The sequence below is a fragment of the Prionailurus viverrinus genome, chromosome B2 (assembly GCF_022837055.1).
Source record: "Prionailurus viverrinus isolate Anna chromosome B2, UM_Priviv_1.0, whole genome shotgun sequence".
NCBI lineage: Eukaryota > Metazoa > Chordata > Mammalia > Carnivora > Felidae > Prionailurus > Prionailurus viverrinus.
The window spans coordinates 48,472,317-48,487,462 of NC_062565.1; the positions used below are offsets into that span (position 1 = coordinate 48,472,317).

At 39.3% G+C, this 15,146-nt stretch overlaps 1 protein-coding gene across 1 annotated transcript in view; it reads left to right on the forward strand.

Moving 5' to 3' along the window:
* TFAP2D (transcription factor AP-2 delta) overlaps window positions 1-14,772 on the forward strand; it is a 58,861-nt gene extending 44,089 nt beyond the window's left edge. Inside the window, exon 8 of the mRNA XM_047859929.1 lies at window positions 13,830-14,772. Coding sequence (XP_047715885.1) covers window positions 13,830-14,049 — 220 coding nt within the window. The 3' untranslated portion in view covers window positions 14,050-14,772. The remainder of the gene's footprint in view (window positions 1-13,829) is intronic.
* Window positions 14,773-15,146: the final 374 nt, after the last annotated feature.

Below are 15,146 nucleotides of genomic sequence, written 5' to 3' on the forward strand. Positions count from 1 at the left end.
TGAATTAGAAAGGAAGCATAACACAACTTTGAAAACAGTCCATTGGTAGTCTGATTTTCTACGATTTCTGCTGAGTTCTGGGTGGAAAAGAAGTAAGGATACAGCATGGTTGAATAGGCATAGAGAATGCTGTAATTAGTAACATCAACTTGTGCTATTTTACTTGGTCAAAATACTGTTCCCATTGCAGACCACTTGAATTACACCTTACAGAGTGGCTGATTTGGTACCTTGAGAACTGTGGCTTACTTTCAGCACATTGAATGTGTCCAGGTAAAACTAGGGAATGATCTGACCTTATAAAGCACAGATAACTACTTCCAGTTTTCTGTGGTAGTTGACATATTAGTGTGATCTGGGTAACTGTACAGCAGTGACCCTTCTCCAAATTCATATCCTGGAAAGCTGCTTGTTTCCATCAAAATGACAGGAGGCAGGTTTATTCATTATTTATAGTTTACTGAATACCATCAAAAGTGGGGAGAAGACAGCAGACACCATAATACCTACTGGAAGGGGGATGAGAATTGATTGAAATCTGCAGAAGACCCTGCAAATACAATTCCCAGGAAGAGTGGTGGCAATTAGACCAAGGTGGCATTGGGCCTCTGGACAAAACACACTCAGCTCAGACAGAAACCTAGATGCCTAATTTTCTGAAATGTTAGGAATTCCCCTCTTTGCGATCTTAGGAAATCTTAACAACTTTTCCCTTCTTTGTCTCTTATATTCTCATAATTGCCTTGAATCTAAGGTCCAGTAAAAGTGTGTCTAACAACGTAAATAAGGGAAGGAAGTTAGACTATCTTTAAAGCTCAGTTCTGAAAGAGAAGCCTATCAGAAAAATGAGGAGATTTTCTTTCCCACTTTGCCTGAAATTTTATTGTTTCTTGTATTTTACTGTGGTAATGGCCAGTGGTACAAAGATTGGAACTAAAGGATTGTCCCATTCCTTGGGAACTTGTAATGTGGAGGAAAATTACTTACAAAGACTTGCAATATATGAGAAATTTTGTAATGAAGGATTAAGCACAGTAGAGGTAATTACCTGGGGTGATTAGGAAAGGCTTTCATCTATCTATCCATAGTATTTAGCACATAGTATGTACCCAATAAATATGTTAATCAATGTAGATTATGATAATATCTCTATTAGGTCTTGGATGTATTCTCCACTGGCTTATTCCCAAGGCCATGGTGTTTTAATTGAACCATGGGCTGGGGAAGTGAAATGATCAATGTGCTTAATTCTTCTGTTTGAGTCAAAAAGTGTGCTGACATCACACCTTCTCAGAAATAGACCTTTCTACTACTCCCACAGTTCCTGGAAATAAGAAATGTATAGGCAGTCCCAGATAACTGTATTTTGCTTGTGATTACATTGTCTTCATTGATTCTCAATGTTGGAAGGCCCCTTACATTTCCCATTCTCCCTCAACATTTGGATCTTCTCTCCAACATCCTTGTCAGGTTGTCACCCATTCCGGGCTTAAAAACTTTCAATGATAGACTGCTCTTTTATTACCTAGGCATCCCTTCTATCTCCACCAACTCTATTTGAAATGCCTTCCTTCCATGGAGGCAACGTCTGTCTCCCTAACATCCCACTCCTTGGGGGCCTTCCAGAGTCAGTTTAGTTCTGTTTCCCTCCCAATTTCTAAAGACAGCTCTGGTGTCTGAGTTTTCTCTTTCTGGGCTGTTCATCCCCCTTTGCTTTAGTATTCCACATATGACATGAATTCCAGTCAGCTTGACTACCTTCTCCACAACACCCTCAAGAGAGGATGTGTGTCTCTACTTAAACATGACATGTTTGGTTTTCTCCAGAAACCGAAACTCCCAAAGTGTGTATGTTTTGTTTCTTGTTTTTATTTTTCTCATTTTGTAGGCGGTGGGGGGGGGGGGATGGAAAAGTGTTAGGGAAGGTTATCAGCATTGGATGATTTTATTAATCTTGTGAAAGCATTCTTGCATGTCACAAGAGAAATGAAGGCATTTCAATTAAATGTCTAATTTCAAAAGAGAAAACGCCATGAAATTATACAACTAGGATTGGCATTTAAGAAGTTAAATTATTAAGCCTTCTTCAGGATGTTCTGCCAGTTCAAGGGGTCTTTCGAGACCATTTTATTTAAGAATATTCAAAATAATGAAGGATGCATGGGTGGCTCAATCAGTTAAGCCCCTGCCTTCAGCTCCGGTCATGATCTTACGGTTCATGGGTTCAAGCCCCACTTTGGGCTCTGTGCTGATTTAGTATTCAGCCTGGAGCCTGCTTCAGATTCTGTGTCTCCCTCTCTCTGTGTCCTTCCCCTGCTTGCACTCACTCTCTCTCGCTCTCAAAAATGAATAAACATTTTAAAAAACTAAAAAAAATTAAGAATATTCAAAATAATGGGCCTGAATTGTGAAGAATAAAAGTCCTATATTTCCCAAACTTAAGCTCCTTTATGTAAGGTTGAAATTAAACTTTAAAACTTTAGCTTAAACTTCAAGAAACTGAGTACAATTCCCATGTGCAAAGAAAGCAACACATAGCTGTAGGTGGTCACCTTTTATTCACTAGTTAAATAAGAACAGTTTCTATTTACATAAGAGTAAAAATAGTCTCCTTTGAAGTAAAAAATTTCCTAGTAAAAATGTAGAGTAAAAATAAAATGTAGAGTAAAAAGTAAACAATTTCACTTCCTTAGCAAACAGGTGGAACCATGATGAACTTCTTGTAGGAACCTACATTAAATTACTTAGATTAACTTAACATTGGGCAAGAAATTTAAGAGTTAAATCAGTTGCCAATATTTATCATACTTCACAAGCTGCATGGCACCAAAGCAAATGCCGCAGGAGATACACATATAAAAGCATCCCTTGAAGGTCACTTGATGGCAATTTAATGGATTTTTAGGGTCAGCACATAGAAAACTAGTAATTCAAACAATAGAAACCAGAAGAAATTGTTTCCTTTTTATTTCAAAAAAAATTTTTAATGTTTATTTATTCTTGAGAGAGTGACAGAGCATGAGCAGGGGAGGGGGACACAGAATCTGAAGCAGGCTCCAGGCTCTCAGCTGTCAGCACAGAGCCCAATGCGAGGCTCGAACCCACAAACGGCAAGATCATGACGGGAGCTGAAGTCCCACACTCAACCAACTGAGCCACCCAGGCACCCCCTGAGGCAACTGCAAGTCGCAAACATGGCCCTGTAAAAACAACACATGTGAATTATTGCTTCAGGAGTGCATAGTTGGTAAAGAAGTTGGATACATTTTTATTTCAATAATTTCTATCTTTGTTGAGCTCTGGATTTGGGGAGAGTCTGGGAGACAACACAGGATTGTGGGAAGCACTCAGGATGGGTTTCAGGGACCTAACTCTGTCTCGTCTTGTTTCCAGCTGATAGTATGGTTTTAGAGGTGACATTTTACCAGTCTGGCCTCTGCATGTTCATCTATAAATTAATACATTTAAGTTGGATGATCCCTAAGGTTCATTCTACACCAATGATCTTTTACCCTATTCTCCATTTCCTGCTCCCTGTTAAATCATTATTCTATTCTGTGTTCCCATATGATCTCATTTTTTTCTCTTTATGTTTCAGAAAATTGTTCATTTTAAAAAGTTGACAATTGAATAAAATTCATCTAAGAAAGCACAGAGCCCTAAGCTTAGCATTTCTATTCCCTTATTCTAAATAGAAAATATAAATTGCCTGATAGGGAGAAATATAAGGAGATGGTTAATTTATTCCTAAAAACTCTATTCTTATATGCAAAAATAGGGTGCAGATGTCAAAAATATCTTCACCTTCAAAGAGTTGACTAGAATGTGACTGACTTGGGTCTTTCCTAATGCACATGCAATGATCACATCCTTAGCCTCCTTTGCTAATGAGCTGGATTGAAGTAAAATGGAATCACAAGGACTCAATCCCCTTTGGGACCTGAGTAAGTGGCTGAGAAGAGCAGGAAGAATGAGACCTTATGATCGTAGATGGGCAACACATCACCCAGTCTGGCAGAGATTCAGGGCTGTCATAAATACACTTCTCCAAAGTGAGTTTTGTAGAACATTAGCCTCATGAGATGCTCCTTGAAAGTGTCTCATGGTCAAGTGTTTTATGGTTCAGGAAACCCTGCCTATTATACTCTCCTTGAAGTATGCCAGTTACACATTAGCATATCAAAAGCTCCCAGAACCCTTTATGAATGGAAGAAATGCTTAGCCCCATGTTTCCAAAACGCAATCACAGGAACTCTTTTTTTCTCAGAATAACTATTCACATCCCATGAAACTCAGGTTCTACAGAAGTTCTTGGGGGAAATGCTAAGTTCTTCATTCTCTTTTTCTGGGAAGGATAGCAGACATGGTAGTTAGGTGGTACTTCTTGGCGCTAGGGGCACATACCCAACTCCCTGGTTGCATTTAAATTGAATAGGTACCATTTAAAAAATACTAATGTTTTGGACCTATACCAAAGTAATTAAATCAAGATCTTTGGAGTCGGACCCGCACTTTGGTATCTTTTAAGACGCTCCCTGGGTGGACTTTGGTAGCTGTATCTGGGGATACCACCAGCTGAAGGAAGCACAGAACACTTGTGAGTGCTGGTAAGGCCTTGCTAATAAGTACATCTCAGTAACTTGTCACCACCAGAGAACTATATACCTTAATTATGCTCCTTAATTAAATTCCATTTTATTTTTTTTAATTTTTTTTCAACGTTTTTTTATTTTATTTTTGGGACAGAGAGAGACAGAGCATGAACGGGGGAGGGGCAGAGAGAGAGGGAGACACAGAATCGGAAACAGGCTCCAGGCTCCGAGCCATCAGCCCAGAGCTTGACGCGGGGCTCAAACTCACAGACCGCGAGATCGTGACCTGGCTGAAGTCGGACGCTTAACCGACTGCGCCACCCAGGCGCCCCTAAATTCCATTTTAAAAGCACTTAGGACCATGGGACAATATAATCTATGTAGAAAATAAGCTCAATCAGACAGTTTCTCTCCTCCTCTATATCTGTAGCCAGTTAGGCTACAAAGGGTAGATGCCATCAAGTTTGGGGAGGATAAGCCCCAGCTACTTTCTCTGGGTGAGGTCTCTGTCCATGGCCTATATTCAGGGTTTGTGCTACCTCAGAGAGATGAAGCGCCTTACCCTCACAGCCCTGAAAAGAAGTAAGGTTTTGCAGAAAAGCCCCACAATCCTTTGCTGGTGTTCTCCAGGGGCTGGTTCCCAGCCATCTGCCTCACGACTGTTCTCAGGAGTAGAAGAAGGCATTTTGCTGACTGTCACCTAAAACTGTAGTGGGGAGTACGGACTAAGCCTCAGGCTACATTTGGACCTAAACCTGCAGTAGCTGAATAATCCGGGAGGGAAAGAGGAGGCTTGTCTTCCCTTTAAACCTTGCTGCCTGCTGCCTCTAGAGGCCAAAAAACAAAAACTGAGGTTGGTGACAGTGGCATTTGTATGCAATTTGGGAAATCAAAGATCTATGATAGCAAACACCTATTGGAACGATGCAACATAACAAAATAATGAGAATAATAATCCAGACTGTTTCAACCTTTACAAAGAGAAGTTTGCTTGTCAAACATTTTCCAGGTAGAAAGTTGGAATTTGACAAAATGAAATTAGCTTTTACTCTAATTACCTGAATGATGATGGGGGTGATTTTCTCTTGATTCTCTGCCTTCCAGTGTGTAGCATAATAGTATCTATTATATCCATCTTTTTGTGTCCCACAAGAAAGCTAAAAAAAATCCATCCATGGTTGTCAGACACACCTGAGTGACCTAGTCTTCAGTGGCAAATACTAATGAGGCTTCCATCTCCTTTTCAATGCATTTGATTTGTTTTTTTGTTTTTTACTTTTTTTTCTACTAAGTAGGCTCCACACTCAATGTGGGGCTTGAACTCAAGACCTAGACATCAAGGGTAGCATGCCAGGCCCCCCACCCTTTCAGTATATTTTAATTCAGTATTTGCTTATTTTTTAGAAAGAATGTGCTGAATCCTAGGTCCAACTGTTGCCAAGATAGGAAGAATTCAGGGGAAGATTCCATAGGAGTTTGCTTTAGGCTATGTTTTTATTAATTGCTGTTTTGTTTAAATTAGTTTAGACAAATCAATTAAAGTAATGATAGTGTATTTCTGAAGGACAGCTAGAACAATATGGGAAAAGTTTTGTAACATTTCTCTGGCCTACAACAAAGCTAGTGGAATATAAACCATATTTACTTAGATTAAGAAAAGTAAAATAGCTCTTATTCCTCAGGTAGTTATCTATTGAGAATCCTATGTTAATTTATATTCCAAGTAAGCATTGAAGCTTTGGAGACTTTCAAGATAAACATATAAGGCCTTAGCCAGAAGCAAAAAATGCACTTACCCAGAGATCATAAGGTGTGAAGAGAAGTTTGTGAAATTTCTATTATATGCAAATTTCCTGATAGGTTCTCATCAATAATGTCAGGTAGTTTATAAGTATAAACACTGAGTTAAAGATAGACTGTTCTTAACATCTTATTAGCAAAATCACACAGGGAAAAAGAAGAAAGGATTCTAATTTATTCTCTTTCAAATAGCAATCTCTTCTTTCCCATCTGTTATTTCTTTTTAATTTTTTAAAAATGTTTATTCATTTTTGAGAAAGAGAGAGAGATAGGGAGAGACACAGCATGAACAGGGGAGGGGCAGAGGGGAAGGCACAGAAAGCAAAGCAGGCTCCAGGCTCTGAGCTGTCAGCACAGAGTCCCATGCGGGGCTCGAACTCATGTACCATGAGATCATGACCTGAGCCGAAGTCTGACCCTTAACGGAGTGAGCCACCCAGGGACCCCATCCCATCTGTTATTATTACCTCTTGCATTTCTGTCTCAATTTCTTCATTTTTAACCCTACTAATAGAGAACAGAGTTTGAACTGCTGCAGTACATTTTCCCTTAAAAAGTTAAATTCTATCATCAGTAGAGCTTATTTGGGTCAAGCCCATTGGTCAAGAAGAGATTAGGATGACACCCTATAAAAAGACAAAAAAGCAGTATAAGTCCACAGGTACACATGCACACACAGACATACTCCCTCCTTAGAAAGGGTGGTTCTAACCCTGTGCTCTCCCTCCAATTGCTGAAATGGGAACATACCCTAACGCTCAGGGGGAAAGTCCAAAGTAGAACATTACCTTTTGGATCCAGCATAGTTACTATCTTCCTGAGCTGAGGCCAATTTGAAAAGATGGTTTATATTGCAGAAAGATGCTCTTGAGAATGTTAATTGGGGGGACCTAGCAGAATAGGAGTTTTTAAAACCATGAATAAAATTAAGAAAATGACGATTAAATAGAAGTTACATTTTCTCTAACATCAGGTGCCATAAATGATAGCAGTCTGGATTTTCTCAGCAGGTAATTGTATTGCTCACAGTCAGTTGTCAGACCCTTCCTGCTCCTCAGTGTGAAATTAGTAATAGGAAAATGAAGTCAATGAGCTGGAATCTATCTAGTTAGACAGAGAGAGAGAGGGAATAGATGAAGGTAAATATAGCTTGTAAGCCTGACTAGCTGTGATCTAAACCTCAAATTCTGACCTTTGCTTTTTTAGTTTAGACTTACTGATTTGGGGAGCCTTTCTCTGAGAATTGCTCTTGGTGCAGATCTCTCTGTCAGTATACTGCAAGTGGATATGTTTCCCTTAATCTCACCTAAATTTCACACCATTGGTTTTGGCCCACCACCTACACTTTTTACCACATTAAGGTATTTTAAAATTTTGGTTCCATTATCCAACATAGGAATTTTCCTCTCTATTTTCATGCCAGCACTTAAATCTATGATGCCTTCAACCACATTGTCAATTAACATGGCAAGCAGAGTGTGATGAATGGGACAGTCTTGCAGAACTCCACTGGAAACACCCTTCAAGGTTGACAAATGCCCTCAGTCTGCACTTTGGGCATCATTATCCAACCAGCTGTGAGTCTATCTAAGTTGCCCTCATCTAGCTCACTTGCCCCCTCTCCTTATTTGGGGAGATTTTGTCAGATGCTTTGGTAAAATTCTATAGTAAAGTACATTGTTAGTCCTTTAATAACACTTTTATTTTTAAAAAAATACAGTTACTGGGGCATCTGGCTGGCTCAGACAATGGAGCATGGAACTCTTAATCTCAGGGTTGTAAGTTCAAGCCCCACAGTGGATGTAGAGATTACTCAAAAAAAAATTTTTTTTTTCAACGTTTATTTATTTTTGGGACAGAGAGAGACAGAGCATGAACGGGGGAGGGGCAGAGAGAGAGGGAGACACAGAATCGGAAACAGGCTCCAGGCTCTGAGCCATCCGCCCAGAGCCCGACGCGGGGCTCGAACTCCCGGACCACGAGATCGTGACCTGGCTGAAGTCGGACGCTCAACCGACTGCGCCACCCAGGCGCCCCAAAAATTTTTAAAAATCTTAAAAAAAATACAGTTACTTTATTGGGCTCGCCACTGAACCCATGCAGCACTTCTGTGGTCACTTCCCTTTTTAAAATATTAATACTTCAGAATTCTAAGAACCCATCATATGAACAAAGTGTGATAAACCCATTCAGTGGACTACTTAATCAACAATAAAAAAATAATCTATTGATAAACACAGCGTGGAAGAATCTCAGAATTATTATGCAAAGTGAAAAGAGCTAGACTTTATTAGACTTATTATATAGACTTTATTATTTGGTTTATATGACAGTTGGGGAAAACTATAGACTTTATTATTTGGTTTATATGACAGTTGGGGAAAAAGGAAAAACTGTAGGGATAGAAATTAAAGCACTGATTCCCAGGAGCTGGAGGGGAAGAGGGGAATATTGACTGAAAAGGAACATGAGAACACATTTTGGGTAACTGTAGTGATTACACAAGTGTATGAGTTCATCAAAATTCAACAGACTGTATACCCGAAAAAGATAAATATTCCTCTACGTAAATTTAACCTCAATGTACCTGATTTTAAAAATGTCCCATTACAAGAACCTTGTTAAAGGATGAGTTAAATGTAATTAAATATGCTAGAGTTTCTGAACTCTGTCTCTTTTTCCCTTCTTTGATTACTTAAAAAAAATTTTTTTAAGTTTATTTATTTTGAGAGAGAGAGAGAGAGAGAGAGAGAGAGAGAGAGAGAGAACAAGTGGGGGAGGGGCAGAGAGAAGGATAGACAGAATCCCAAGCAGGCTCCACACCATCAGTGTCATGGCCAATGCAGGGCCCAAACTCAGGAACGTGAGATCGTGACCTGAGCCGAGATCAAGAGTCATAGGCTAACTGACTGCGCTACCAAGGCACCCCATCCCTTGCTCTGATTATTAAGGCGGGTTACTCTGTTCTATTTCATGCTTCCTCTTCAATCTTCCAGGAATTTTCAAAGATTACCTAACAACTCCAGTGTCTCAAAAACACATGCGTGTTTTCTTTATCCTGAAATAGTTTCCTATACTTAAAAAAAAGTCTCAACTCCATTCCTTATACCATTGCCAGTTTTAAAGATTAAACTCTCTGAAAAGAAAGCAAAGTATCTTACTAACCATTTAATCTTTCATATGCTAACATAGCACTGTGTTCCCTCCAAACCTTGGGCCCTTTTCTGCAGTGTTCCTCTTCCTCGGTCTTGGAACAGAAATTTAAACTACATCCTACTACTCTGGGCTTCAGAGACTCCCAAATGAAATAAGGGAACTTTAGCCTTCTGTTAAGTCAATCATTCTGGACACTGAGGTACCCAGCCCCTTCTCTTCCCAGGGGCTGCTGCCTCAGGAGGTCACCAGAAGCCACTGTGCTGACAGTGGGCAATGTCAGGAAGAATACGGGTTGATGATAGTGTCGCATCTCAGCCCTGTTTGTTTTCATTGTTGCTGTTCGTTTGTGGTTTATTTTTATCTTGACAACTCTTCATTTTTTTTTAAGATTAGACTATAACTTTTGATTACTGATTTATAGTAAGAGCTCAAACCGCAAAGTTTTAGAGATACAGATAACATCTTATTTGCCAGTACATTAAGATCTAGCATACTTTGGGGCACCTGTGTGGCTCATCTGGTTAAGCATCCAACTCTGGATTTCAGCTCAGGTCATGATCTCACAGTCTTGGGACTGAGTCCCACATCCGGCTCAGTGCAGAGACTGAGTGGGATTCTGTCTCCCTCTCTCTCTGTCCCTCCCCTGCTTGTGTGCGCGCTCTCTCTCTCTCTCTCTCTCTCTCTCTCAAAATAAATAATCTTAAAAAAAAAAGAAAGATCTGGTGTACTTTGATTATCACTTGGGCTCTGAGGTCACCCATATAGCTCTCAGTCCTCCTCCTTACTTTGGTGACTGAGATCTTACCCTCATCTGTCTGTTGTCATCCCATGGTCTTGCCAGGCTCTAGTGTTACAATTTTGGAGGGTATGTTACTCCTTTCTCCTCAAAATTCTTTTTAAGTCCTCTCATAACTTTGGCGAGTGTCTACTCTTTGGCAGGAGCACACCTTCTATTTCTTAATCATGGGACCAGGAAACTGGCACATGTTTTTCAACATCATCCAAGGAGCTTTGATGGGTGGGTGGACTTTGGATCAGCTCAGGAGAAGAAGGAGGGCAAACAAAGGTGCCCAAGTAGGAATGGCCATCACAGGTTTGGGGATAGAAAAGCTTAGAGCCTGAGATAAGCCTTTCAAAATAAAGAACTAGAATACATGATCACAAAGGGTGGAGGAAGGAGGCCTGAGAATGCAAATATGATATGAAATCTGATGCGGTGTTTGTATCGTCTGCCACCTTCAGCAAAAATGTTGAAAATGTGCCATGAAGATGACACATTGAGCGCAGTGCTAGTTGTCTCTTTCACTTGTCTGGTTCGGGAGGAGAAACTTTTCGATGAATTTGAATTAGAACTTTTACATTTTGACTATCTACTTCAAACCGTCATGGCAACTGTTTAACTCAGGTAGTAATATTTGTTTGTGAAATGCTCTCTGAGATTAATCTGATGAAAATATATGCAAATGCCAAGTATAATTTTAATATTAAGCCTGTGGCTGAAAATGTTATTTTCCAAAGGCAAAAATTGATCTCTGTTGTAAAAGATTTTGGAGATTTGACTAACAGATCACCTTAGTTTGTTTTCTGTCTAGGACTGAAAGTCAGCCTTATCCTTTCTGTTTTTACTTTTATTTTTCTGTAGATTCTACATTATTCCTCTTCTCTTTTTTTTGTATGTCACTATGAATGAAATATAAACCTATTTTTTCCGGAGTAGTTGGTGCTAACAGAATAGCATGATGTTTCCAGAAATTTCTTTTAATCATCCTGTGATTTCACACTTTTTTTGTGTGCTATTCTAATACAACATTACATTACTTGAAATATTTGGATTTATAAACCTCACTGAAAACTGCTAGAACAGAAACCATCTTTTGTACTTATTATCATCCTATGTAGTCTGTCCTGTGTGTTTTTTAATGTGCAGGTAATGTTAAATGAAGGAATGAACACAATTTACATAACATATTTTTCCATGTTGAAAGATAACATTATAAACAGTTACTTTTCTTTAAGTTTTATTTATTTATTTTTATTAAAGTCTAATTAACATACCATGTTATATTAGTTCTGGGTATACAACACAAGAAATACCTTTTCTCATGTTGAAGATTCTACAATCAATTTTAGGCTCTTCTATTGAGCTCCAATTTCCATAACCTTCTGTCCATATCCTGGGTTTAAAGGAGAGCATCCTAAGCTTTAGTACCTGTGGACTGAGGCTTAGGGTTGGAAAGAACCTTGCAGATGTTTTAGTAAGACTGTTATCATCTTACAAAGCTAAAAAACTTCCTCCAGATCACAAAGTGCCTAAAGTCAGAGCCCGAGTGAAGACTTGGCACATTTGGGTCTCAGTGCAGGACAAAGGTGACAACGCATCCTGCTAATGATCAGTTGCATATTATAGAAGCAAGAAAGGCCATCTGCCAAGAAAGGAGACCAGCTTAAAAACTGTTCATCATGGTGACAACTCTTCTCCACATTTATATAGGCCTGTCCACTTTGTTCTTGAGTTTTAAAAACCTTGATCTTAGACAGAACAAGTGAGTAAGAAGATTGATCATCTTCCAGGACTACAAGTCTGATAAGATCTATCAGACTCGCTGATAGATCTTAAAGCATATGGATTCCTTTCCAGTTTTCTCATTGAGATATGGAGCTGAAGTCAGTTTTCCCACTCAGCAATGCAAGATACTATAGCAAAGATATGCAGATGTTTGAACTCAAAGTTTGAGAAACTAAGCTAAAACTGCCAATAGAATGTGATTTCTCAAAAAAAAAAACAAACCCAAAAAACAAAAAACGACGACGACAAAAAGAAAAACAAACAACAAACAAAAGAGTAACACATACCCACATCCTGGGAAGAACATAAGCACAGAGGCAGTACAGAATGTTAGATTTGTCAGGCAAATTATCTAACTTCTCTGGGCATTACTTCATCTGTAAAATGGAAATAATACTACCTCATTTTTAATGTTGTTTCCAGAATTATATACAGTGATACAGAATGAAGCACATAGAACATGGCCTGGCATAGATTCAGAACTCAAATATTTGCTCTTAACTTTAATATTTAACCTAGTGAAACTAAATTCTGCATACTCTTCCATAGATAAAGAGGGCAGTTACAACCAAGAGAACATGGCACTATAGACGAAAATAAAATTCATCCAGTGGTACAAAGAGCTCTAAACAGGAATAAAGCATGAGAAGAGAGGCAGTTTGTAATCAGAGCCAAACATTTAGACATTAATGGATATCTTCACTCAGTTATTTTTGTGGATGCAGCCATGATTAATTCTTCTACTGCTCCAATCAATTCCATTTATTGTCCAGACTCCCTGATAGACCTTAAAGCATATGGATTCCTTTCTAGCTATCTCATTGAGAAATGGAGCTGAAGTCAGTTTTCCCACTCAGCAATGCAAGATATTATAGCAAAGATATGCAGATGTTTGAACTATGATGATATCTTATATTTCAAATTTTGGTGTGCATAGTTGTCTAAGCACTGACTATTCTTATCTTCTAAATAAATGAAGTCTTAAGACTTTTTCCTTTTTTTAAATTTTTTTTTAATGTTTATTTATTTTTGAGACAGAGAGAGACAGAGCATGAGTGGGGGAGGGTCAGAGAGAGAGGGAGACACAGAATCTGAAGCAGGCTCCAGGCTCTGAGCTGTCAGCACAGAGCCCGACGCGGGGCTTGAACTCACGGACCATGAGATCATGACCTGAGCCAAAGTCAGACACTTAACCAGCTGAGCCACCCAGGTGCCCCAAATTTTTCCTTTTTTTAAAAAAATCTTTATGTATTTACTTTTGAGAGAGAGAGAGAGAGAGAGAGTGGGAAAGGAGCAGAGAGAGAATCCCAAGCACGCTTCATGCTGTCAGCGTGGAGCCAGTTGTGGGCCTGAAGTCACAAATTGTGAGACCATGACCTGAGATGAAATCAAGAATCAGATGCTTAGCTGACTGAGCCACCCAAGCACTCATTTCTTAATGAGATAGAGAATCAGAGCTAAATCATGTATTAAACACCTAGACTTGCTAATCATTAATGTATATCAAGTCTATCAATGACAAATCTTCTAGATGCATCCTGAATTTCTTATGGTCAAAAGCAATACATTGACTTGTGTTCTGCCTTTCATTATGGTTGACACTATTTAGGACCACAATAAATGTCTGTTTAATTGAACGTTCTGGGTTAAGTGGTTGTTCTGTATCATACTGTAAGTTGTTCATTTCTTTTTTTCCTACCACTTCTCATTTCCAGTTTGATCACTCATGGCTTTGGGACTCCAGCAATATGTGCAGCCCTAAGCACTTTCCAAACAGTCCTCAGTGAAATGCTGAACTACTTGGAAAAACACACTACCCACAAAAATGGCGGAGCGGCGGATTCTGGCCAAGGACATGCCAACTCGGAGAAAGCCCCCCTGCGGAAAACTTCAGAGGCTGCCGTGAAAGAGGGCAAAACAGAAAAGACAGACTAGCTACATCAAACAGAATCTATTTCTAGAGAGTCTTGCTGCTGATATTTTTTCTAATATATATATCATTGAGGGTGATTAATCTTCAGTGGACCAAATCTCTACCCTCCCCCAACCCTCCATAAAAAAAATAAAAATGGAAATGAAAAATGAAACAAAAAGGACAACCCCCCCCCAAAAAAAAGATAAAAAAAGGAAAACAGCAGTGTAACCGTGTGATGAAATTGTCACTTTTTAATTTTATGTTATGATAAACTTTTTGTGCACGTAATTTATTGTTCCGGATTATATACATCACAGTTTTTAAGCACTTCTGGACTCTGGAGAGGCAGCACATGCTTTTTCACATCTAACGGATGCACTTTCTTATCCAACTATGTAGTTAGGGATTAGAAAGCATGACCAACTGGAATCCATCACCAGTGCTTACAGCTCCAGTCTTTCTTCACTTAATTCCCTGGTAACAGAAGAGTGCCTCTTTCCATTAAATAGACCAGTCTGGCAATCAATCCATCAATAAATGCTTTGGGAACTGAAAAGGGCAGTCATGAATCTTTGTCCTGTGAATTGACAGAAATTCTAAAATTTTGGTCACCCCACTTATATTTTGGTTAAGCCCACTTAACTACCAGTGCCTTGGTGGTATTTCAAAATTCCAGAAAACTCTGCCCTCTATGTATGACCATTCCCACCCCACCCTAAGATCTACCCCCACTCCATAACTAAGAAGACACAGCATAATATTGAAGAGATAAGAGATGAACTCTTCCATTCATTTTCTTTGCATCCCCAGCCTAAGAGTTCAAGGAAGTAGACTGCACTTAGTGGCTCTTGGCAGGATGGCTAAAGGAAAGGGTAGCTTTGCTGCTTTTGGCTCCTGAAGGAGAAGCAGTGGTATTGCGTTGCCTGGAAAAGCATGGAAATAAGAACAGTGATGTTTCCAGGAATCCTTGCCCCTCAGAGAGAGGAGAGGAGCCCAAGGGACTAGTGGAGGCTCCTTGAAGTGCTGGTGGTCAATGATTGTATGGTTAAAATATGAACCGTTTTTTTCTACCTTTGTGCTTCTTCTACATGCCTGATGGCTGTGTTCTAAACCTTTA